The 26,638-nt window shown below is 41.3% G+C and overlaps 1 protein-coding gene across 4 annotated transcripts in view; it reads left to right on the forward strand.

Annotated features, from left to right (window-relative positions):
- Positions 1 to 26,638, forward strand: part of RNF17 (ring finger protein 17) — a 126,583-nt gene that overhangs the window by 19,229 nt on the left and 80,716 nt on the right. For 2 of the 4 annotated variants that reach the window (XM_021065407.1, XM_021065408.1), the window contains exons 7-11: positions 21,366 to 21,537; positions 22,095 to 22,171; positions 22,431 to 22,505; positions 23,967 to 24,002; positions 25,642 to 25,943. In XM_021065407.1, the coding sequence (XP_020921066.1) occupies positions 21,366 to 21,537; positions 22,095 to 22,171; positions 22,431 to 22,505; positions 23,967 to 24,002; positions 25,642 to 25,943 (662 nt within the window). The remainder of the gene's footprint in view (positions 1 to 21,365; positions 21,538 to 22,094; positions 22,172 to 22,430; positions 22,506 to 23,966; positions 24,003 to 25,641; positions 25,944 to 26,638) is intronic. The other 2 variants (XM_021065410.1, XM_021065411.1) reach the window with 1 other exon arrangement.

The raw sequence follows: 26,638 nt of genomic DNA on the forward strand, positions 1-26,638 counted from the left end.
CTGTTCTCCATAATGGTTGTAGCAATTTACATGCCCACCAACAGTGCAGGAGGGCTCCCTTTTTTCCATACCCTCTCCAGCATTTGTTATTTGTGGATTTATTATTGATGGCCATTCTGACTGGTATGAAATGATACTGTAGTGGTTTTGACTTGTATTTCTCTAATAATTTCTTAACCATTTTGAAATGTACGTATGGTAATTCTGTCTAACTTTTTGAGGACCAGCAAACTGTTTTCTATGGTGGCTACACATGTTCCGTTCCTACTAGCAGTTCACAAAGTTTCCAGTTTCTCCATATCCTTACCAACTCTTGATATTTTCTTTGCTTTTTACTGCCACAACGGCTTATGGCTGTTCCTGGGGAAGGGGTCAAATTGGAGCTGCACCTGCTGGCCTGCACTACACAGCCAGGGCAACGCTGGATCCAAGCCGTGTCTACACCCTATGCTGCAGCTTGTGGCAGTGCCAGATCCTTGACTCACTGAGTGAGGCCAGGGGTTGAACCCATATCCTCACACATACCATGTCAGGTTTTTAACCTGCTGAGCCACAACAGGAACTCCTATTGTTTTTCCTTTTAAAAAATACTAGCCATTCTGAGGATGTCAAGTGTTACCTCATTTTGGATGTGATTTGCATTGCCCTAGTGGCTAGTATTGTGGTGCGTATCTTTTCGTGTGCTTATTAATTGACCATGTGTCTGTCTTCTCTGGAGTGGTATCTATTCTAGTCTTTTGCCATTTTTTTTTCTTTTTTGGCTGTCCCGTGGCATGTGGATTTCCTGGGCCAGGGATCAAATATGAGCTGGAACTGTGACCTACACTGCAGCTGTGGCAACATCAGATCCATGACCCACTGCACTGGACCAGGGATCCAACCTGTGTCCCTGCCACTGCAGAAACACCATAAATCCCATTATGCCCCAGCAGGAACTCCATCTTTTGCCCATTTTTGAATGGAATATTTATTTTGTAGTTGTTCGTAGGAGTGACTATATACGCTATAGGTATTAATCCTTTATCACATATATCCTTGTCAGATATTTTCTCTTTGTGTCTTAGCTTTTTTTTTAATTTTTTAGTTGACATATATAGTTGACTTACAATGTGTTAGTTTCAGATGTACAGCAATGTAATTCAGTTATATGTATTTTTCAGAATCTTTTCCATTATACAATATTACAAGATACTGAATATAGTTCCTTTTGCTGTACAGTAGGTTCTTGTTATCTATTTTATATGTAGCAGTGTTTATCTGTTAATCCCAAACTTCTCCCTTTCCCATTAGGTATCCCTTCCTCCCCTCTCCCCTTTCATAATCGTAAGTTTGTTTTCTATGTCAGTGAGTCAGCTTCTGTTTTGTAAATAAGCTCATTTGTATTATCTTTTAGATTCCACATGTAAATAATATCATGTGGTACTTGTCTTTCTCTTGACTTCACTTAAGTTTAATATTCTCTAGGTCCATCCATTTTGCTGCGAATTGCAGTATTTCATTCTCTTTAATGGCTAATATCCCATTATATTTTGTGTGTGTATGGACACACACACCCCACATCTTCTTTATCCATTCATCTGTCACTTGGGTTAGGTTAGGACACTTAGGTGGCTTCCATGTCCTGGCTATTGTAAATAGTTCTGCTATGAACACTGGGGTGCCTGCATCTCTTCAAGTTAGAGTTTTCATCTTTTCCAGATAGGTGCGCAGAGTGGGATCACTGGATCATATGATAGCTGTATTTTTAGCTTTTGGAGAAACCTCCGTGCTGTTTTCTCTAACCACCAACAGTGTGGGAGAGTTCCCTGTTCTCTACATCTTCTCCAGCATTTATTATTTGTAGACTTTGTTTTCTTTTGGCCACACTCGTGGCATGCAAAAGTTCATGGGCTAGGCGTGGAACCCATGCTGCGGTTGCCATCTGCTCCATGAATGCAGCAACATCCAGTCCCTAACCTGCTGTATCACAAGGAAGCTTCCTGATAACTCATTGTAGTTTTTGTTTGTTTGTTTGTTTGTTTGTCTGTCTTTTTGCCATTTCTTGGGCCGCTCCCGCGGAATATGGAGGTTCCCAGGCTAGGGGTCAAATTGGAGCTGTAGCCACCGGCCTACGCCAGACCCACAACAACGAGGGACCCGAGCCACGTCTGCGACCTACAGCTCACGGCAACGCCGGACCCTTAACCCACTGAGCAAGGGCAGGGACCGAACCCGCAACCTCATGGTGCCCAGTCGGATTCGTTAACCACTGCGCCACGATGGGAACTCCAACTCATTGTAGTTTTGATTTTCATTTCTCCAATAATGAGTGATGCTGAGAATCTTTTCATTGCCTGTTGGACACCTGTTTGTCTTCTTTGGAGAAATGTTCATTTAGGTCTTCTGTCAATGTTTTGGTTGGGTTATTTGGTTTTTCATATTGGGATGTATGAGCTGTTTGTATATTTTGGAAATTAAGCCCTTGGTCTCATTGTTTGCAAATATTTCCTGCCAGTCCACTGGTTGTCTTTTCATTCTGTTTATGGTTTCCTTTGTTATGCAAAAACTTGTAAGTTTGATTTGATCCCATCTGTTTCTTTTTGCTATTACTATTTTTTTTTTTTTGCCTTGGAAGACTGGCCTAAGAAAACATTGCAACTGTGGCTTGCCTTTTCACTCTCCTGGTAGCAACCTTTAATCCAAAAAAAGTTTTTAATTGATAAAATCTCTGTCATCCTTTTGTTGTTGTTGTTGTTGCCTCTGTTTTGGTGTCACATGTAAAAAATCATTGCAGAATCGGTATCACAAAGCTCTTCCACCCTGTTTCTTCTTCTGAGAGTTTCATAGTTTTAGCGCTTACGTTTAGGTCTTTGAATCATTTTGAGCTAGTTTTTGTATACAGAGTAAGAGAAAGGTCCAACTTGATTCTTTCCCATACGGATATCCAGTTTTCCTGGCACTGTTTGTTGAAAAGATGGTCTCTTCTCCGTTGAATGGTCTTGGCACTCTTGTCAAAATTCAGTCAATCAGTCAATCATAAGATGTGAAGATTTATTGCTGGGCTCTCTGTTCTATTCCACTGGCCTATCTGTCGGTCCTTACGGCATTAGCACACTGTTTAGATAATGTGGCTTTGTAGCAAGTTTAGAAATCGGGATGTATCAACTCTCCAACTTTGTTCTTCTTTTTCAGGATTGTTTTGGAAGTCTGGGGTCCCTTGAGATCCCAAGTGACTTTGAGGATGAGTTTTTCTTTCTTTCTTTCTTTTGTTTTTTCTTTTTTTTTTTTTTTTTGTCTTTTTAGGGCCGTACCCGCAGCATATGGAGGTTCCCAGGCTAGGGGTCAAATTGGAGCTACAGCCGCTGGCCTACACCACAGCCACAGCAACGCGGGATCCAAGCCGAGTCTGCAACCTACACCACAGCTCACGGCAACGCCAGATCCTCAACCCACTTAGTGAGGCCAGGGATCACACCCACAACCTCACGGTTCCCAGTTGGATTTGTTTCTGCTGTGCCACGAGGGGAACGCCTAGGATGAGTTTTTCTATTCTGCCTGAGACACTATGGGGATTTTGATGGGGGTGGCTTTGAATTGTAGATCATTTGGGGGTATTGATATCTTAATGATAGTTAAGTCATCAGCTCATGAGCATGGGAGCTCTTTCCATTTATCTTGTGGTCTTGCTGTGTAGTGTACAAGCCTTTGCCTCCTTGGTTATGGTTATTCCTAAGCATATTCTTATTTCTATTATAAAATTGTTTTCTGAATTTTCAGACTGTTCATTGTTGGTGTGTAGAAATGCATCTGATTTTTTGTATGTTGATTTCGTATCATACATCTTTGCTGAATTCCTTTATTAGACCTACTAGTATTTTTGTGGCATCTTTTGGGTTTTGTACCTGTAAGATTGTGTCTTCTGCAGAAAGGTCATTTTACTACTTTTTGCCAGTTTGAATTGCTTTTATGTTTTTTTCATGCCTAGTTACTCTGGCTAGGGCTTGTAATAGTATGTTAAATGGCAGTGGCAGAATCTCACATCCTTTTCTTGTTACTGTTCTTAGAAGAGCTGTGGTTTTTTCATCAGGAAATGTAGTGTTAGCTGTTGATACAGTTTCCCTCAATACCCACTTTGGGTGTTTTTACAAGAAACAATGTTGAAGTTATATGAGAGAATGAAGTGGGAGTTTTCCTTCTTTCTGTTAATGTGGTATATGACACTATCGATATACATATGCTGAATCATCCTTCATTCCAGGAATGAATCCCAGTTGGCATGACATATTATTTTTTTGCTGTGCTGTTGACTGAATTTGCTAGTATTTTGTTGAGGATTTTGCATTAATACTTGTGAGAGACATTAGGTGTGTAGTTTTCTTGTAGTGTTTGATATGACTTTGGTGTCTGGGTAATGCCGACCTCATAGAATGAGTTAGGAAGTGTTTTCCCTGGCTTTTCAATCTTCCTCCAACCCTTCCAAAAATTGGTATTAATTCTTCATTTAGTATGTGGTAGAAATCACTAGTGAAGCTATCTGGTCCAGGGATTTGCTTGTGGGGGAAGGTTTTTGATCACTGATAAAATCTCTTTAGTTTTTATTGGTCTGCTCAGATTTTCTCTTTCTTCATGTTTCAGTCTTGGTAGGTGGTGTCTTTCTAGGAAATTGTCTTTTTCATAGATTATCCAATTTCTTGGCATACAGTTATTCATGGTACTCTCTTCAAATTCTTTTTGTTTCTATAAAATTAGCCTATGCCTTCCTTCTATTTGGTTTTAGTAAGTTAATTCTTTTCTTGTTTTCCCAGACAGTGTAGCTTAAAGTGGTCATTGTTGATTTTTTTTTCCAAGAATCAACTTTTGGTTTCACTGATTTTTCTCTATTTTTTCCCCTATTTTCTATTTATTTTCATGCTGATCTTATGTCTTCCTTCAGCTTTGGGTTTAGTTTGTTCTCTTCTAGTTCCTAAGGTGTAGAGTTAGGTTGTTGGTCTGCCATGCCTTTTTTTTTTTTTTTGGCTGCACCCATAGCATGCAAAAGTTTCCAGGCTGGGGATTGATCCTGTGCCACAGCAGTGACCCAAGCTACTGCAGTGACAATGCTGGATCCTTAATCTGGAGCGCCACAGGAGAATTCCTGCCGTGTGTTTAAATGTATTTCTGTGTATTTCTCTTTCAGCTCTTCTTTCACTGCATCCCATAAATTTTGATGTTTTGTGTGTAGGGTGGGGGTTGTGTGTTTATTTCACTTTGATCCATTTGTGTTTCCGAGTATCTTAATTTCCACATATTTGTTAATATTCCAGTTTCCTTCTGTTAATGATTTCTAGTTTCATCTATTGTCATTAGAGAAGGTTACATTGTATACTTTCAGTCTTTTCAAATGTATAAAGACTCTTTTTTTGACCTAACATGTGATCTAACTGGAGAATGCTTCCTGTATGCTCGAGGAAAATGTGTGTTGTCTGTTGGTGCGTGGAGTGGTCTTTTTATGTTTGGTCCAGTTGGTCTATAATGTTGTTTAAGCAGTCTCTTTGCGTCTTGAGATTTTGTCCTGTTTTCTGCTCACTATTGACAATGTAGGATATTGAAGTCCCCACCTAAAATTGCCGTGCTTTCTATCTCATCTTTATCAATGTTTGCATCATATATTTTGGGCCTGTGATGTTTGGTACACAGGTATTTATAATCGTTTCATCTTATGGTTGAGTTGACTCTTTGATCAGTATATAATATCCTTCTCTGTCTTATAACAGTGTCTGTTTGCCTGAAGCTCGTAGAGCCGCTCTTGTTCTCTTTAATTACTGTTTGCATAGAATATAGCTTTCTATCCACTTACCTTTCAACCTGTGTTTGTCTTTAGATTGAAAGTGAGTCTCTTATAGACCTGACTATATGCTGTCACTTAAAAAAGACTTTGCTTCCACTCTGTGCCTTTTGATTTGGAAGTTTAATCCTTTACTTTTTTTTTTTTTGGCTGCACGCATGGCAGATGGAAGTTCTCAGTCCAGGGATCAAATCAGAGCCACAGCTGCAACCTAAACCACAGCTGCTGCAAACGAAGGATCCTTAACCCATTGCATCACAGCGGGAACACGTAATCCTTTACATTTAAAGTAATTACTAAGAAATTGTTGCTTGTTTTCAATATGTCTAATAGCTTTTTTGTCATTAATTTCCTCTGTTACTTCCTTCTTTTGTGTTTACTTGATTTTGGTGTGGCAGTGCATTTTGATTCTTCTGTCATTTTTCTTTTTTGCATGTTCTATAGTTAAGTTTTTTGTGGTTATCATGGGATTACAGATAACATCCCACAGTTATAATAATCTGTTTTGAATTGAAGCCAGCATAACTGAATTGCACAAAAACCTCTACTCCTTTATCTTCCCAACCCTTCATGTTTTGTAGTCATCATTGCACTTTAGACGTGAACATAGCTTCATAGTTACTTTATGTCCTTGCTCTTTAAATCCTATGGAAAATAGAGTCATGACCCAAAATTAAAATAATCATACATTTTATATTTGCCTGTATATTTGTTACCTTTTCCAGGGATATATATATCTTCGTATGGCTTTGAGTTATTCTCTAGCTTCCTTTCTTTTTTTTTTTTTTTTTTTTCTTTTTATGTCTGCACTTAGAGCATATGTAAGTTTCCAGACTAGGGGTCGAACCAGTGCTACAGCTGCAGGCCTATGCCACAGCCATGGCAGCACCACATCCAAGCCACATCTGTGACCTGTGCCACAGCTTGTGGCAACGCTAGAACTGTAGCCCACTGAGTGAAGCTGGGATTGAACCTTCGTCCTCACAGTAGCTTCCTTTTATTTTTTATCTGAAGTACTCCCTTTAGCATTCCTTGTAGGACAGACAGATTGGTGCTGAACTCACTCAGCCTTTCTTTTTTTTTTAATTCAGTGAATTTTATTATGTTTATAGTTGTACAACCATCATCACAACCTAATTTTACATTTCCATCCCAAACCCCCACCGCATCCCTCACCCCCGCCCCTGCAACCTGTTTCCTTTGGTAACCATAAGTTTTTCAAAGTCCGTGAGTCAGTTTCTGTTATGCAAATAAGTTCATTGTATCTTTTTTAGATTTGACATATGACTGATACCATATGACATTTGTGTCTGTCTTTCTTCAATTAGCCTGATAATTTCTAGATCCATCGGTGTTGCTGAAAATGCCATTATTTCATTCCTTTTTGTGGCTGAGTAATATTCCATTGTTACATGTACCACATCTTTATCCACTCCTCTGTCAGTGGCCATTTAGATTGTTTCCATGTCTTGGTTGTTGTATATAGTGCTGCAATGAACACTGGAGTATGTGTATCTTTTTGAGTTATGGTCTTCTTTGAATAGATGCCCAGGAGTGGGATTGCTGGATCACATGGTAATTCTATTTTTAGTTTTTTGAAGGCACGCCATACTGTTTTCCATAGTGCTTGCACCAGTATGCATTTCCACCAATAGTGTAAGAGGGTTCCCGTTTCTCTACACCCTCTCCAGCATTTGTTGTTTGTAGACTTTTTCATGATGACCATTCTGGCTGGTGTAAGGTGGTACCTCATAGTAGTTTTGATTTACATTTTGCTAATAATTAGTGATGTTGAACATCTTTTCATGTGTGTTTTGGCTATCTGTATGTCTTCTTTGGAGAACTGTCTGTTTAGATCTTTTGCCCATTTTTTTGATGGGGTTGTTTGTTTTGTTGGTATTAAGCCACAGGAAGTGTTTATATATTTTGGAGATGAGTCCCTTGTCAGTCACTTCATTTGAAAATACTTTCTACAATTCTGTGGGTTTTCTTTTTGGTTTTTTTTTTTTTTTGTTGTTGTTGTTGTTGTTTTTAGGTTTTTCTCTGCTATGCAAAAACTTTTCAATTTAATTGGGTCCCATTTGTTTATTTTTCTTTTTATTGTCATTATGAGGTGAATCTGAGAAGATGCTCCTGTGGTTTATGTAAGAGAGTGTTTGGTCTATGTTTTCCTTGAAGAGTTTTATAGTATCTGGTCTTCAGTTTAGGTCTTTAATCCATTTTGAGTTTATATTTGTGTATGATTAGGGAGTGTTGTAATTTCATTCTTTTACACATAGCAGCACTTACTGAAGGGGCTGTCTTTTCTCCATTGTATATTCTTGCCTCCTTTGTCATAGATTAGTTGACTGTAGGTGCGTGGGTTTAATTCTGGGCTTTCTATACTGGTCCACTGATCTATATTTCTGTTTTTGTGCCAATACCATGCTGTTTTGATGGCTGCAGCTTTGTAGTATAATCTGAGGGAAGGGAGTCTGAGTCCTCCAGCTCCATTTTTCTTTCTCAGGATTGCTTTGGCTATTATGGGTCTTTTGTGCTTCCAAACAAACTTTAAAATATTTTGTTCTAGTTTTGTGAAAAATGCCACTGGTAGTTTGATGGGGGTTACATCAGATCTGTCATCTTGACAATATTGATTCTTCCAGTCCACAAACGTATATTTTTCCATATGTGTCATCTTTGATTTCTTTAATGAGCATCTTAAAGTTTTCTGTCTCTTTAGGTTTATTCCTAGGTATTTTATTTGTTCTGATGTGATGGTAAATGGGATTGTTTCCCTAATTTCTCTTTCTGATCTTTTGTTATTAGCATATAGAAATGCATTTGGTTTCTGTGTATTAACTTTGCATCCTGCAACTTTACCAGATCCATTGATGTGTTCTAACAGTTTTCATTATGGCATCTTTAGGATTTTCTAGGTATACTATCACGTCATCTGCAAACAGTGATAGTTTTACTTCTTCCTTTCCAAGGATTGCTTTTTCCTGTTTGTATTCCATGGATTGCTTTTTCCTGTTTGTGTGTGTATCTCTTGTAGATTTTTGGTTTACAGTTACCATGAAGTTTTGATATAGGAGTGTCTCTCTCCACTCCCCACCCATACATACACACACACACACACACACACACACACACAAAATTTTTTTTAAGTTGTTGGTTCCTTAATTGCAAATGCATCTGCAGTATCCCGCATTTGTACCCTCCTCTTCTCACAGTTTCTGGTTTAGGGAATATATTTGCGTGTGGATTATTTGCTACCTTTACTATATGTTTGCCTTTACTGGTGAGCCTTGTCATTTGTAGTACTTTTGTTTCTAGTTGGGGGCCTTTTCTTTTCCACCTAGAGAAGTTCTTTTTTTTCTTTTTTTTTCCCCACTGTACAGCAAGGGGGTCAGGTTATCCTTACATGTATACATTACAATTACAGTTTTTCCCCCACCCTTTCCTCTGTTGCAACATGAGTATCTAGACATAGTTCTCAATGCTATTCAGTAGGATCTCCTTGTAAATCTATTCTAAGTTGTGTCTGATAAGCCCAAGCTCCTCATCCCTCCCACTCCCTCCCCCTCCCATCAGGCAACCACAAGTCTCTTCTCCAAGTCCATAATTTTCTTTTCTGAGGAGATGTTCATTTGTGCTGGATATTAGATTCCAGTTATAAGTGATATCATATGGTATTTGTCTTTGTCTTTCTGGCTCGTTTCACTCAGTATGAGATTCTCTAGTTCCATCCATGTTGCTGCAAATGGCATGATGTCATCCTTTTTTATGGCTGAGTAGTATTCCATTGTGTATATATACCACATCTTCCGAATCCAATCATCTGTCGATGGACATTTGGATTGTTTCCATGTCCTGGCTATTGTGAATAGGGCTGCAATGAACATACGGGTGCATGTGTGTCTTTTAAGTAGAGTTTTGTCCGGATAGATGCCCAAGAGTGGGATTGCAGGGTCATATGGAAGTTCTATGTATAGATTTCTAAGGTATCTCCAAACTGTTCTCCATAGTGGCTGTACCAGTTTACATTCCCACCAGCAGTGCAGGAGGGTTCCCTTTTCTCCACAGCCCCTCCAGCCCTTGTTATTTGTGGATTTATTAATGATGGCCATTCTGACTGGTGTGAGGTGGTATCTCATGGTAGTTTTGATTTGCATTTCTCTTATAATCAGCGATGTTGAGCATTTTTTCATGTGTTTGTTGGCCATCTGTATATCTTCTTTGGAGAAATGTCTATTCAGGTCTTTTGCCCATTTTTCCATTGATTGATTGGCTTTTTTGCTGTTGGGTTGTATAAGTTGTTTATATATTCTAGAGATTAAGCCCTTGTTGGTTGCATCATTTGAAACTATTTTCTCCCATTCTATAAGTTGTCTTTTTGTTTTCTTTTTGGTTTCCTTTGCTGTGCAAAAGCTTTTCAGTTTGATGAGGTCCCATGGGTTTATTTTTGCTCTAATTTCTATTGCTTTGGGAGACTGACCTGAGAAAATGTTCATGATGTTGATGTCAGAGAGTGTTTTGCCTATGTTTTCTTCTAGGAGTTTGATGGTGTCCTGTCGTATATTTAAGTCTTTCAGCCATTTGGAGTTTATTTTTGTGCATGGTGTGAGGGTGTGTTCTAGTTTCATTGCTTTGCATGCAGCTGTCCAGGTTTCCCAGCAATGCTTGCTGAATAGACTTTCTTTTTCCCATTTTATGTTCTTGCCTCCCTTGTCAAAGATTAATTGACCATAGGTGTCAGGGTTTACTTCTGGATTTTCTATTCTGTTCCATTGATCTGTCTGTCTGTTTTGATACCAGTACCACACTGTTTTGATGACTGTGGCTTTGTAGTATTTCTTGAAGTCTGGGAGAGTGATGCCTCCTGCTTGGTTTTTGTTTCTCAGGATTGCTTTGGCGATTCTGGGTCTTTTGTGGTTCCATATAAATGTTTGGATTGTTTGTTCTAGTTCTGTGAAAAATGTCATGGGTAATTTGATAGGGATTGCATTGAATCTGTAGATTGCTTTGGGTAGGATGGCCATTTTCACAATATTGATTTTTCCAATCCAGGAACATGGAATATCTTTCCATTTCTTTACATCTTCTTTGATTTCTTTGATTAAAGTTTTATAGTTCTCAGCATAAAGGGTCCTTTACCTCTTTGGTCAGGTGTATTCCGAGGTATTTGATTTTGTGAGGTACAATTTTAAAAGGTATCGTATTTTTGTATTCCTTTTCTAATGTTTCATTGCTCGTATACAGAAATGCAACTGACTTCTGAACGTTAATCTTATATCCTGCTACTTTGCTGAATTTATTAATCAGTTCAAGGAGTTTTGGGGTTGAGTCCTTAGGGTTTTCTAGGTATAGTATCATGTCATCTGCATACAGTGACAGTTTGATCTCTTCTCTTCCTATATGGATGGCTTTTATTTCTTTTGTTTGTCTAATTGCTGTGGCCAGGACTTCCAAAACTATGTTGAAGAGCAGTGGTGAGAGTGGGCATCCCTGTCTTGTTCCAGATTTGAGTGAGAAGGCTTTCAGTTTTTCCCCATTGAGGATTATATTTGCTGTGGGTTTATCATAAATGGCTTTGATTATATTCAGGAATGTTCCCTCTATACCCACTTTGGCGAGGGTCTTGATCATGAATGGATGTTGAACTTTGTCAAATGCTTTTTCTGCATCTATTGAGATGATCATATGATTTTTGACTTTTTTTTGTTAATGTGGTATATGATGCTGATTGATTTGCGTATGTTGAACCATCCTTGTGAACCTGGGATGAACCCAACCTGGTCATGGTGTATAATTTTTTTGGTATGTTGTTGGATTCGGTTGGCTAAGATTTTGTTGAGAATTTTTGCATCTATGTTCATCAATGATATTGGGCGATAGTTTTCTTTTTTGGTGGTATCTCTGTCTGGTTTTGGAATGAGGGTGATGGTGGCCTCATAGAATGTCTTTGGGAGTATTCCTTCTTCAACCTTTTGAAAGAGTTTAAGGAGGATGGGCACCAATTCCTCTTTATATGTTTGATAGAATTCACCTGTGAAGCCATCTGGTCCTGGACTTTTATTTGTAGGGAGTGATTTTATGACCTTCAATTTCATTTCTAGTGATTGGTCTGTTCAGTTGGTCTGTTTCTGCTTGATTCAGTTTTGGCAGGCTGTAAGATTCTAGAAAATTGTCCATTTCTTCCAGATTGTCAAACTTGTTGCCGTTTAGTTGTTCATAGTATCCTCTTATGGTTTTTCGTATTTCTGCTGTATCCGTTGTGATTTCTCCTTTTTCATTTATAATTTTGGTTATTTGAGTTCTTTCCTCTTTTTAGTGAGTCTGGCCAGGGGTTTGTCAATTTTGTTCACCTTTTCAAAGAACCAGCTCTTGGTTTTATTAATTTTCTCTATTGTTTTTTGAGTCTCTATTTTATTGATTTCTTCTTTGATCTTTATAATTTCCTTCTGCTGACTTTAGGACTTTTTTGTTCTTCTTTTTCTAATTCGTTTAGGTGGAGGGTTAAGTTGTCAATTTGGGATCTTTCTTCTTTTTTGAGAAAGGCCTGTATTGCTATAAATTTCCCTCTGAGCACTGCTTTCGCAGCATCCCATAGATTTTGAGAGGTTGTGTCTTCATTATCATTTGTTTCAAGGTAGTTTTTAATTTCCTTCTTGATTTCCTCATTGACCCATTGGTTTTTTAGTAGCACGTTGTTTAGTCTCCATGTAGTAGGTTTTTTCTCTTTGCTTTTCCCATGGTTGATTTCTAATTTCATGGCATTGTGGTCAGAGAAGATACTTGAGATAATTTCTACGCTCCTAAATTTATTGAGATTCGCTTTGTGTCCCAATATGTGGCCAATTCTTGAGACTGTTCCATGAGCATTTGAGAAGAATGTGTATTCTGCTTTTTTTGGATGTAGTGTCCTGAAGATATCAATGAAGTCTAACTTTTCTATTGTTTCCTTTAGGATCTCTGTTGCTTTATTGGTTTTCTGTCTAGAGGATCTGTCCATTGATGTGAGGGGGGTATTTAGGTCTCCTACTATGATTGTATTCTCATCAATATCTCCCTTTATGTCTGTTAATATCTGTTGTATGTATCTGGGTGCTCCTATATTTGGGGCATATATGTTGATGATAGTAATAACATCCTCTCCTTGGATGGATCCCTTAATCATTAAATAGTGTCCTTCTTTGTCTTTCTTTATGTCTTTTGTTTTAAAGTCTATTTTGTCTGATATGAGTGTTGCGACTCCTGCTTTTCTGTCATGTCTATTGGCATGAAATATTTTTCCCCACCCTTTCACTTTCAATCTATATGTATCCTTTGTCCTAAGGTGAGTTTCTTGTAGGCAGCATATTGAAGGTTTTTGCCTTTTTATCCACTCAGCCACTCTGTGTCTTTTGATTGGGGCATTCAGCCCATTGACATTTAAGGTGATAATTGATAGATGATTACTTATTGCCATTTGAACCTCGTGTTCCAGTTGATTCTATGGTTCTCCATTCTTCCTTTTTTTTTTTTTTTTTTTTTTTTGGTTGGATGGTCTCCTGTTATTATCTGCTTGAGTGTATTTTTTTTTCATTTTTTGCAAATGCAATATTTGTTTTGGGCTTGTGGTTGCCCTGTTTTTTAAGTATGCTAACCCCTTCCCATAATTGTGTGTTTTAGCCTGATGGTCCTGTAAGTTCAAACACTTCCTTACTATATTAAAATTAAGAAGAGAGACATACAAACAAACAAAAAGGGTTATTTACTTCCTAACATCCCTTGCCCACATTTTATGGTTTTGATGACTCTTTTTTATTTTTTTCTTTTTAATTTAATTTTGTTTGAAGCATGTTCATGATTAAATCTGTATGCTGGCTTATTTGAGTGACTGCTCTCTGATTGCGGTTTCCTCAGTCCTAGTTCTTCCTCTTCTTCTTCTTTTTTTTTTCTTTTCTTTTTTCTTCCCTTTCCTCCCTTTCTTTTTGATTTAGAGAAGCCCTTTCAATATTTCCTTTAACCTGGGTTTTGTGTTGCTGTATTCTTTAAGTTTTTGTTTGTTGGGAAAAATTTTTATTTCCCCTTCTATTTGAAATGATATTCTTGCTGGATAGAGTATTCTAGGTTGCATATTTTTTCCTTTTAGCACTGTAAATATCTCTTGCCATTCCCTCCTGGCCTGTAGTGTTTCTGTAGCTAAATCAGCTGATATTCTTATGGGGGTTCCCTTGTAGGTAACATTGTTTTTCTCTTGCTGCCTTTAGGATCCTCTCTTTATCACTAACTTTTGCCATTTTTATTATGATGTGTCTTGGTGTGGGTCTTTTTGGGTTCAGTTTGTTTGGGGCCCTCTGTTCTTCTTGTATCTTGAACCCAGTATCCTTTAGATTTGGGAAGTTTCCATCGATAATTTCTTCAAATATATTTTCCATTCCCTTATCTTTTTCTACTCCTTCTGGAATTCCTATTATGCGTAGATTGGCCCGCTTTATATTATCCCATAGGTCTCTTATATTGCTTTCCAGTTTTTTGATTCGGTTTTCTGTCTGTTGACCGGATTGAGTCATTTCCACTATTCTATCTTCCATATCACTGATTCATTCTTCTGCATTATTCATTCTGGTTTTTACTGCCCCTAGTTCAGTTTGCATCTCTGCAAATGAATGTTCTAGTTTTTCTTGGCCCCTCCTTATATTTTCTAGTTCCTTTCTGAGGGTATCTGCATTACTGTTCATATCTTCTCTTAATTCCTTCAGTATTTTCACTATTTCTCTTTTGAACTCCAGGTCTGTCTGACTGCAGAGATCTGTTTCATTGTTGACTGTTTTAGGTGAGTTCTCCTGTTGGTTTGACTGGGGGTGGTTTCTCAGCTTCTTCATCTTGCTTGTTGTTTTCTTTATCCTGAGGGAGTTGTACTCTCCGTGATCGGGTAGTGTTTGCCTTGTCACTGCCGTGGAATATTTCCTGAGGGCTGGCGTTGTTGGTCAATCTTTTGTGAGGCAGTGTGGCTTTTCTGGAGTGTTGATGGGGCTAACAGTGTTTCTTTGGAGCAAAGGAGGGCTTCCTGAGGGCAGACAGGACTGGGAGGTCCACACCACGATGGTAGCAGATGTCACTCGGTCAGGCAGAGCTTGCTCTGGTATTTTTAGGCTGTGGGGTTCTTGCAGGGGGTTGGCGGTGTTGGGCAGCTGCTCCTCAGGAGTGCAGCACCCCCTGGGGGCTGGAGCAGCTATCTGGGTCACTGAGAACCTAAGAGGCTCTTCCCTAGGGCAGCCCAACTCAGGACAGCCTGAGAATGTAGGCGGATCTTTTCACAGTCTGGCCGAGCTTGTTGCAGCTTTTCCGGGCTGCAGGGGCTCTTCCAGGGGGCTGGTGGTGCTGAGCAGTTATTTCACGGGAGTGGGGCACCCCCTGGGGGCTTGGGTGGGTAGCAGGGCCGTTGGAGACCCAAGAGGCTCCTCCCCGGGGCAACCCGACTCAGAAAAACCGTCCGAGAATTAGGCCGATCTATTCACAGCCTGGCTAAGCTTGTTCTAGCTTTTCTGGGCTGCAGGCCTTTTCTCAGGGGCTGGTGGTGTTTGGTGCTGCTCTGCGGAAGTGTAGCCCCTCCAAAGGGTAAGCAGGCCTGTGCAGGGACAGCCCCTGCGGTGGTAGGCTTCAGGCAATTGTTGAGGCCAGCCCTCCTGGATGGCAGGCAGCCCCAGGTCCGGTGAGAGCGTAGGGGGTGGCGGGGGTGGGGGGAGGGGATGCTGGGAAGCACAGCTTTCAGCTAGCTAGCGGGCCTGTAAGCTTGCTGTGGCGTGGGGGGTATTCTATGGGGACCCACCCCTTCTTCTCTCCCCTCCCCAGCACAGGTGCAGACCAGGCTCTTCTCCCAGGTTCCCTCTGATGGGGCTTTCCACTTCTCCGCTCCTAGAGTATTGTTCCCTTCCTCTGCGACAGCTTTGTTTTCTAGTCTCCCAGGCAGTCTCTGCCCCGTCAAATGGTCTCTAGACCTCCCAAGCAGTTTCCGCTCCGCCCTGCCCCCCCAGCCCGGGGACCAACCTCTGGGGCCGAGGTCTCGGTGCCCAGCCCCCACCCAGGCGGCATCCCCCAGCCCTTTCTCGGGGACTAACCTTCGGAGGCGAGGTCTCGGTGCCCAGCCCCCACCCAGGCATCCCCCGGCCCTTTCTCGAGGACTAACCTTCGGAGGAGAGGTCTCGGTGCCCAGCCCCCACCCAGGCGTCTCAATTTTTGGTGACTGTGCCCGTAGTTCAGATGGTCCGTTGGGTTCTTGATCGGCTTTTCCATACTCCAACTTACTGCTACACTCTTCTCTGCATCTGGAGATTCCTCCGGTTCGTTTGATCTTTCCCCCAGTAGGTGACTTTCCAGGGTGCGGCATCCCTTTCTCCTCCGCAGTTCCCTTTCCGGAGCGCCCGTCCCGCTCGGATTCACCTTCTCTCACTCTCCTCTTTTCTCCCATTCTGCCCAATAATGTCACGAACTTCTTGCCGTTATTGTAGTTTAGGTTCCTCTGCCAGCGATTGGTTGCTGTTCTGTGCGAGTCATTTATTCTGTAGATGTGCTTTTTTTGTTGTGTTTGTGGGAGAGGGCAAGCGTGTCCCCCTACTCCTCCACCATCTTGTCCTCTCTCTCCTCGAAGTTCTTTTGGTATTTGTTGTAAAGCTGGTTTAGTGTTGCTAAATTCTCTTAGCTTTTGCTTGTTTATAAAGCTTTTGATTTCTCCTTCCAATCTGAATGAGAGCCTTGCTGGGTAGAGTACTCTTGGTTGTAGGTTTTTTCATCACTTCAGGTATACTGTGCTGCGCCCTTCTCGCTTACTGAATTTCTGCTGAAAAATCAGCGAGTAACCTTGTCCAGGTTCCCTTATATGTTACTTGTTTTTTTTCCCTGGCTGCTTTCATTGTTTTCTCTGTCTTTAGTTTTGGTCAGTTTGGTTAATAAGTATCTTGGGTTTATTGTATATGGTTCTCGTTGTACCTCCTGGATTTCAGTAAATGATTCCTTTCCCATGTTAGGGAAGTTTTTAGCTATCATCTCTTCAGACATTTTCTCTGGCCCTTTCTCTGTCTCTCCTCCTTCTGGCACGCCTTATAATATGGACGTTGGTGTGTTTAAAGTTGTCCCAGAGTTCTCTGAGTCTTTCTTCATTTCTTTCCAATCTTTTTTCTCTGTTCTGCGTCAGTGATTTTCTCCAGTCTGTCTTCCACCTCACTTATTCATTATTCTGCCTTCCATATTCTGCTGTTGGTTCCTTCTAGTGGATTTTTTATTTTTTATTTTTTGTCTTTTTGCCTTTTCTAGGGCTGCTCCCATGGCATATGGAGGTTCCCAGGCTAGGGGTCTAATTGGAGATGGCAGGAGGGGTGATTATGAGATATTGGCAACCGTGTACCCACTGGGTGGGTGGCCCAGACTGGAAAGTAACTATATCACAGAGGCTCACCCAAAGGAGCGAGTTCCGAGCCCCACACCAGGTTCCCACACCAGGGGGTCTGGCACTGGGAGGAGGAGCTGCTGAAGCATTTAGCGTTACGAGCCAGTGGGGCCTGTGTGCAGGAGCTCCATGGGACTGGGGGGAGCAGACTCCCCTCTTTGTTGTTGTTGTCTTTTTAGGGCCACACCCACAGGATGTGGAGGTCCCCAGGTTACGGTTGAATTGAGGCTGTGGCTGCTGGCCTCCACCACAGTCGCAGCAGTGCCCAGATCTCGTCCATGTCTGCGCTACACCGTAGCTTATGGTTAAGAACCTTAACCCACTGAGCACAGCCAAGCTGCATCCTTATGGGTCCTAATTGGGTTCCTTTCCACGGCGCCACAAGGGGAACTCCAGAGACCCCCATTCTTAAAAGGCGCGCACAGACTTTGACATGCACTGGGTCCCAGGGCAAAGCAGAGGCTCCATAGGAACCTGGGTCAGACATGACTGCAGTTCTTGGAGGACCTCCTGGGAAACCAGGGGGTGACTGTGGCTCATTGTGGGGAAAGGACATTGGGGGCAAAGGTCTCAGCAATAATCATCAGCATGTGCTCCTTTAGAGGTGGCCGTTCTGGAAAAACCTGGCTCCACCCATGAGGGCTGAGAAGCCCCAAGGCCACACAACAAACCGGGTGGGAACCCAGCCCCACTCTCAGCAAACAGGCTGCCTAAAGACCCCCACAATCACGGAGCCACCTCTAATCACACCCAGAGACAAAGCCCCACCAGACAGAGGGATAAGAATCAGCTCCACCTTCCAGTAGGCAGACACCAGTCCCTCCCAACAGGAAGCCTGCAGCAAAAGCCCCCGTACCAACTACAGCCACAAAAGGGGCAGACTTCAGAAGCAAGAGAGGCTAAAACCCTATTGTCTGCAAAAAGGAGACCATGCCAAAAATCTACACAAAATGAAAAGGCAGAGATTTATGACTCAAATGAAGGAACAAGGAAAAAAACCCAGAAAAATAGCTGAGTGACCTGGAGATTACCAACCTCCATAAAAAAGACTTTAGACTATTGATAGTAAAGATGATTCAAGATCTTGGAAATAAACTGGAGACAAAGAATGATAAATTACAATGAATACTGAACAAAATAGAAAATTTAAAGATTAAGCAAGCAGAGATGCAAAATACAATAACTGTAATAAAAAAAATAAACTAAGGAGTTCCCGTCGTGGCGCAGTGGTTAACGAGTCTGACTAGAAACCATGATGTTGCAGGTTCAATCCCTGGCCTTGCTCAGTGGGTTAAGGATCCAGCGTTGCCGTGAGCTGTGGTGTAGGTTGCAGATGTGGCTTGGATCCCGGGTTGCTGTGGCTGTGGTGTAGGCCGGTGGCTACAACTCTGATGAGACCCCTAGCCTGGGAATCTCCATATGCCACAGGAGCAGCCCCTAGAAAAGGCCAAAAAAAAAAAAAAAAAAAACAAACAAACAAAAAAAGAAATCTTGCCAAGCTTACAGATGCAGAGAACAGATTGGTGGTTGCCAGAGGTAAGGAATGAGGGAGCTGGTGAAATCTGTAAGAAAGGCAGAAGGTACAAACTTCCAGGTATAGAGTAAGTCATGAGGCTGTAATGCACAGCAAGGTGACGATAGTTGATGTTGCCGTGTTGCGTGTTGGAGAGTTACTAAGAGTAGATCTTGAAAGTCCTCGTCACAGAGCAAGTTCTGTAACCGTGTATGGTGATGGATGTTAACTAACCAGACTTACTATAGTGATCATTTTGCAGTATATGCAGATAACAATTCATAATGTTGTATACCTGAAACTAACAATGTTATATGTAAATAAACCTCAATTTTTTTTTTGTCTTTTTGCCGTTTCTTGGGCCGCTCCCATGGCATATGGAGGTTCCCAGGCTAGGGGTCCAATCGGAGTTGTATCCGCCAGCCTACGCCAGAGCCACAGCAATGCCGGATCTAAGCCACCTCTGCAACCTACGCCACAGCTCATGGCAACGCCAGATCCTTAACCCCCTGAGTGAGGCCAGTGATCAAACCCACAACCTCATGGTTCCTAGTCGGATTCGTTAACCACTGAGGCACAAGGGAACTCCGATAAACCTCAATTTTTAAAAATAAGAATTTTTAAACTACAGAATTAGCAGGTTAAGAATCTGTTGTTGTCAGTGCTATGGCTGAGGTTGCTGCTGGGGCCTGTGTTTGAATCCTGGCCCCAGAATTTCCACATGCTGGAGGCATAGCCCGCCAAAATTAAATTTTTTGAAAAAAGCATCAACTCTCCCAGTCCTTGCAGACTGTTTACCCATGCGGTTGAGTCTTCGGGTCAACCTCAGTGAAGGCTTAAGTTATTCTCAGGTATCTTCTGTACATGCATCTTGCTTGGGTCTGAGTGTGGCTTTTTCTTATTCCTTTGTATTCACAGCGGCTTTAAAATATTTTAATTTCCAAAGCACCTCACCCCAGCTTTTCCTGTGAGCTTCACTGGGTTGTTGCCTGCCTTCATCTGTACTCTCCTGCTAGAGCATCCTCAGCCATTAGTCTATCTGCAGGCTTCCCGAGTTGTCCTGGTTCCTCTCGCTGCTTTAGTTCCACATTAGTTGAAACAGTTCTTCAGGCAGCCTCTAGACAAGTTAGGAGTCGCAGATAAGGTCTGCTGTGCTCCCCTGGTTTGGAGGGAGGGAACTAGGGACTGTGCTGCTGCCTCCAGACCAAGACTCCCGTGCTGAGGAGGAGGGTCTGGTCAGGAACAGGTGAAAACACCAGTTTCCTACTAACTTGAATGTATATTTTTCTCCATTGCCTATTTGCTCGGTTGCTGTATACCTTTTCCCATCCTCCAGAGTCCTACAAGATTGTTTTAAACATTTGTTGGCTGTTGTTTGACATTTGTGGTGGGGAATGAAGGCTTAGCGTTTCTTGGTCATTTCACTGATGCCACTCGATGGGAATGGTTATTTTGGGAATCATACTGGAAGTTTTCAAAATGATCATCTGTCCTCTAAAGAAATGATTTTCAGGGAGTTCCCATTGTGGTGCAGCAGAAACAAACCTGACTGGTATCCATGAGGATTCTAGGCCTTGCTCAGTGGTTCAAGGATCCTGCGTTGCTGTGAGCTGTGGTGTAGGTCACAGACGTGGCTCACATCCAGCATTGCTGTGGCCGTGGTGTACTCCAGCAGCTGTAGCTCCAATTAGACCCCTAGCCTGGGAACTTCCATATTCTGGCGGTGCAGCCCTAAAAAATGATTTTCAGGAGTCTCTTGCTGGCTTTGCAGTTAAGGATCTGGGATCACTGCTATGAGCCAGGTTCGATCCCTGGCCTGAGAACTTGTGCATGCTATGGGCACAGCACCCCCCCCCCAAAAAAAAGAGAAATGATATTTAGAGTATATGTCTGATTACTGAAAGTTGTTTGGAATACTTCACCTTCGGAGCCTGGATCACATTCTTAGTACTCTTCAGTGTGGCAAACTCTCCTTTTTTGAGGCCAGATTTGATTTTGATAAAGTCATTTTATTCACTTATTTGATGAATAAAATGAGCAAGTTTGACACAACAGTTTTTGGCACAGAATATCTTCATTGCTCTAATAAAGTAATTCCACTGTAGGCCCAGAAGAACTGAGTAATGAGGTAGGAGTAATGAAGCAATAACTCTAAGCTTTATGAGTGATGACTTTGAAGATGATAATTAGTCGATACCTAAGTTTGAGTTTGGCAAAGTCTATTTTTAAAATCTCATTTTTAGTTTGGGTACTATGTATCTGCTTATGGAAATTTTCTAATGTGCAGATAGGTCCTTGTGAGGAATAAATACAGGTGTGTGTTTGTAACGGCACATGTGACCGCGGCGTGGCCAGAATTTCTCTTTTAGAAATGGTGGCGTTGTTTAGGATCTCTCTCAGCTCCGCAGTTCGGTGACGTAACTCTGTGCTTCTGCAAAATTTACTTTTTCTTTAGTTCATATGTACATAGCTTTCAATTATAATAGATTTCAGTTCACTTGAGTGTCTCCTTTAACCGTGTTATATCATTTATGCGCAAACAGTAGTGAAATTACCTTTTTGATACTGCTGATCTACTATAAATTTACTTTCATAAAAATGTTTATGCAATACTGAACAATAGCTTTATCTTGAAGGAAAAAGAACCTGTGTAAAGAAGTAATGAGAAATACAGATGCTTATTTATCAAATGTTACAATGGCTAAAAGCTACATCGAAGTGAAAAAAAATGATTTGGATGCAGCTATGAAGATAGCAAGAGAATTGAAATTGGCACCTTCTCTGAGGACATACTGTGACTTGAATCAGGTACTGTTAGTAGTTCACAATGTGGGTTGTCTCTGTGGCAGCTTATTTTACCTACTATGGAATATGATGTTTAAGACCTTTTTTTTTTTTTTTTTTTTTTTTTGGTCTTGTCAGGGCTGCACCTGCAGCATAGGCAGGTTCCCAGGCTAGGGGGTCAAGTTGGTCTACACCATACCAACAATGCCAGATCCGAGCCGCATCTGCGACCTACACCACAGCTCACAGCAATGTCAGATTCCCTAACCCACTGAATAAGGCCAGGGATTGAACCCGCATTCTCATGGATGCTAGTTGGGTTTGTAGCCACTAAGCCACGACAGGAACTCCTATTACCGGTTAACACGTGTCGCCAAAAGATTCCAAACTCGTTTGGGGGAGAAGGCCATGAACACTGCTTGCAACCCTCCCTCTACTTTTGCCTAAAAATCAAACCTTGAGCATGTGAATCCGTGAAACACCTGAGGATACAGTTTTCTCTCTAAAATCTTCCTCTGTTGCAACGGTATTTATAATGAAATAAAATGCACATGCGAATGATACTTCTCTATTGATTCTAGATTATACGGACTTTGAAGTTAACTTTCGAGAGTGAACTGTCACACGTTACCTCTCTAAAACTGAGGAACTCTCCCAAGTAAGTTATAATTCAGAAGAACATGATAATTAAGTATAAAATGTATTAGAGTCTAGATTTATTAAAATAGCAATTATAAATTGAAAATCGGGGTTAAAAAATGTTTCCCAGGTTAGTAACCAAATTAAAATGAGTGTAATTTATGATAAATTATGAATTTATTTACATGTGCTTTTTCAGAGCTTTTAATGTTCACAGCTGATTTTTATTGAAAATAACTTGATTTAGAACATTTTTTATGCTAAGTTTTTAATTTTAGGTTGAATATGAATTGCAGTGAGATCATCTGTATGTTTGACAATGTGGGAAAGATTGAATTTGAGGACTCAACAAAGTAAGTATTTTTAAGAATGGCAGCATGCCTGAAGTGTCTGACATGGCCTAAGGGGCAGAAATAATATTTAAGGGACAGAAAAATTGGTGTTTAGCACTTATGATTAAAAAGTTGAAAATAATATAAAGGGAAAAAATGTTTTCTATCAGTTAAATTCTGCGTAAAATGTTGCAGAGTTAAAAGGCCTTGAAGAATCAGTATTCGGTGGTATGCGTCTGTGACATCTCTGAGATTGATTCGTTTGGCCAGCACTGAACATGGCTTTGGGCTGGGCACTCACCCTGCATCTTGAGGCTTGTGCAGAGAAGGCACACTCGGCAGAGAGTGACACGTGCAAATGATAAAGTACACGATGGTTATGGAAGTGGTGTGTGCAGAATTTAAGGGAGATGCGAAGGAAGAGAAGAGTCCATTCTTTGTGGTGGTGGTAATGGGACTTGGAAAGAGGTGATTTTATTTTCCGTCATCCATGAAAAATGAGGAGCCGTTGGAAAGGAGGACAAAAGGGAGGCAGGCATCTTAGCAGAAAGAAGTGTGTGGGCAGTGAGATGACATACTACATTTAGGAAACTTCATGCATCATTCCACATGGCAGAGGATATGTAGAAGCTAAATCCTAAAGCCTTTGCAGGCCACTTGGGGGTATTTGAACTTTCTTTCCTATATCTGTGCTATCCTGTGTGGTGGCTGCTAACCACATGTGGTCATTTAAATTTACATATAAATTAATTAAAACTCAAATGAAAATTCCATTCTTTGGTGGCACTAGCTACATTTCAGGTGATCAGCAGCCCTGTTTGGTTAGTGGCTATTATATTGGAGGGTGCAGCACAATTTCATTATCACAGATGTTGGCTGTATGTGCTGAAACTTGAGGAGAGGTTCTGGACTTGGTTCTTGGCTTAGGAGTAGTCAGAATGTAAAAGTGTAGAAACCCTTAAAAGGAAAGAAGTTTATTCAGGATTGTAGGTGACACGACTCCTGGAGAAATGGGGAACTCGTGCGGGTTGGGCCCACAGCCTTTGAAGCTCAGAAACAGACATGAGCGATCCACTCTAAGCCGGGGAAGCTCGGGTAGACCAAGGTCACAAAACTGACATATGGTCAGAATGCCTGTTTGTTTGTTTGTTTTGTCTTTTTGACTTTTCTAGGGCCGCTCCCTCGGCATATGGAGGTTCCCAGGCTAGGGGTCAAATCAGAGCTGTAGCCCCCGGCCTACACCAGAGCCACAGCAACGTGGAATCCAAGCTGCGTCTGTGACCTACACCACAGCTCATGGCAACTCTGGATCCTTAACCCACTGAGCAAGGCCAGAGACCGAACCCGCAACTTCATGGTTCCTGGTCAGATTCGTTAACCACTGCGCCACGACGGGAATTCCCAGAATGCTGGTTTTTTAACTTTAGGGGCAAATATAATTGCCACAGGGACTGGAATATTTATATTGTCATTCTTTTCCAGTATGCAGACAGAAACAAGAAGCCAGCTCATCAGAAGGTGCTTTGTTTGCAGTCTTTTTGGAATAAGAGAATAAGATTTACCAAATTGCTGAACAGCGTTAGTTCTAGAGAGCCTGCTCCATTTCTTGACCCCAGGGGAGACCTTGCCAAAGGCCTGGATGACCAGTCCCTTGGATCAAGTCATCTTCCCCCCAGACCGGAGCCCTGGCCCCGTCTGCCCATCACGTGACTTTCTGCAGTTTTGTGGATAATCATCCTTTCCAGTTGGTACACTCGTCTGCATACTGTCGTGACCTGAATGTGGTTTCCGTCAAATACTTTTGATACCAAAAGCTATTCTGCCTCTTTAAGAGGGTAGTGATCTGGCTTGGTTTTAAAGTTAACTCAGAAGAGTCTTTTAAATTTCTTTCTGGGTTTTGGGGAAAGTATCTCTGTGACCTGACTCAACCTGTTACAGCTGATAATTAAAGCAGGGGTTTGCCCAGTGATAGTGTGGAGGCAGGTTAAGGACAGTGCCCTGGAAAAATACTAAATTTTAGGATAGGGAGAGGGTAACATGAAAAAAAACAAAGAAAACTGACAGGCATGGGAGAGAGAGGTGTTCTGGAAGTCAGAGGAGAAGCTTATGCGCCTGGAGTCGGTGAACCATGTCAAGTTTCTGAGTAAGGTTGGGTAAGCGTTGTAACAGAAAAATGTCTGGATTACAAAGTTGTCTGTGTATGTATCTTTAGAAGGTGTTGGGACCTTAGTCACTGTGTACTAAGAGGCAGATAAGATAGGGCATTGTTGAATCCAGTTGGCTTTGTAGGCTCTTACTTCTGAAATGGCTTTTCTTCTTTTTTTCTTCTGGCTGCACTGGTGGCACATGGAAGTTCTTGGGACAGGGATCAAACCCGAGCCATAGCAATAACCTGAGCCACAGCAGTGACAGCGCCAGATCCTTTACCTGCTGGGCCACCAGGGAACTCCTGAAAAGGTTTCTTAAATAATGATCCATAAAGAAGCTAAATCTGTCATGGGTTAATAAAATGAAAGCTTTTGAAACTCAATCTCATTTCTTAGATAGAATTTCTATCAAAGATATTTCTATCACCTTGTAGATTTGATAGTCGGTCTTTGAGTGGATTTGTGAAGAAGATAGAAAAATACAGAATAAATAGTCAGCTGTAGGTTAGTGGCTATTGAATAGTCCTACCCGAAGGATTCAGACCAATGGGGACTTTTAGCCTAGATGGAGGTTTCTAGTAACTTGCTCAGGATTGTATCCCTCACTGCCTCTTTGTTTATTTGGGATTCTTTCAGGCCGCACTTGAGGAATGCGGGAGTTCCTGGACAGGGATTGAACCCATGCCACATCAGTGCAACCCAAGTCGCTGCAGTGACAACACTGGATTCTTAACCTGCTGCACCACAAGGGAACTCCCTTACACTTTATTTTTAAGCCAGTAAATTAAAACTAGGAATAATCTTAACGATAATTTAAAGTAAAAATTACTGGATTTTATTGTGTAAATTTAAACATCAATAAAGCTGTTGGAAAAAATACCCATGAGATACCTATTCAGCTTTAACTCTTTGTGTCACAGTATTAACTGTCATGTGGAAAGGAAATGGTTTTAAGGTAGATATAAAATATTTATGAAATGATTTAAAGTAGCCTCTATATTTTTAAACAGATACGATCCTCAAAAAAATGAGATCGGACAGACTGTTCAAAAGAAATATAATCACGAAAAGGAATTTTCTTACAGTGGTACATACCCACTAGAAAAGAAAAAGGTTGACATTTCTGCTCTAACTACTGAAGCCCCACTAGCTCCTTTGCAACGGGAAACCGGTGATGTGCATTTAGAATCACAGAACTTGCAGCCACTGAAAGAGGTTGTACCATCGTCCTCGAAAACCATTGCTGCTCTGCCTCAGATGGAATCTAGCCCTGATGTAATAATTGAAGAGATTATTGAAGAAAACCTGGAAAGTGAGTAAAAATAAAAAAGCAAGGGAACAACATTTGTGTCTGGAATTAGAAGCAAAGTTAGTACCGTTTTGTCCCATACTTAACAATCTCAAGTATCTCCCATCCTTGCCGTTATCTCACACCTCATGAGGAGTTAACACTTGCTGATTATAGGCACCTGCTTTTGCAGTTTCTAAAGTCAGGATAATTTTTATTTTTAATGCCATATGTAGCTAAATTCTAGTATTTGTCCTAGGGTATTTGACCTTTGAGTGTTCTACACATACATCTCTATAAAGGAAGAAAGTACCATAAATAAACGAGATAGTGGTAGGAGCAGTCTCAGGACTTTCTGCTTCAGTGTGAGAACAGCATCTCTTAGATCTCTGTTGTGAGAGTGGAACCATCACGAATAAGATAACATCTATTTAGTAATATATTTTTTTTTGTCTTTTTTTTGCTATTTCTTTGGGCCGCTCCCGCGGCATATGGAGGTTCCCAGGCTAGGGGTCAAATTGGAGCCGCAGCCCCCGGCCTACGCCAGAGCCACAGCAACGCGGGATCTGAGCCGCGTCTGCAACCTACACCACAGCTCACGGCAACGCCGGATCGTTAACCCACTGAGCAAGGGCAGGGATCGAACCCGCAACCTCATGGTTCCTAGTCGGATTCGTCAACCACTGCGTCACGACGGGAACTCCTATTTGGTAATATTT

Source organism: Sus scrofa, chromosome 11 (genome assembly GCF_000003025.6).
Source record: "Sus scrofa isolate TJ Tabasco breed Duroc chromosome 11, Sscrofa11.1, whole genome shotgun sequence".
In the NCBI taxonomy this organism is placed as follows: domain Eukaryota; kingdom Metazoa; phylum Chordata; class Mammalia; order Artiodactyla; family Suidae; genus Sus; species Sus scrofa.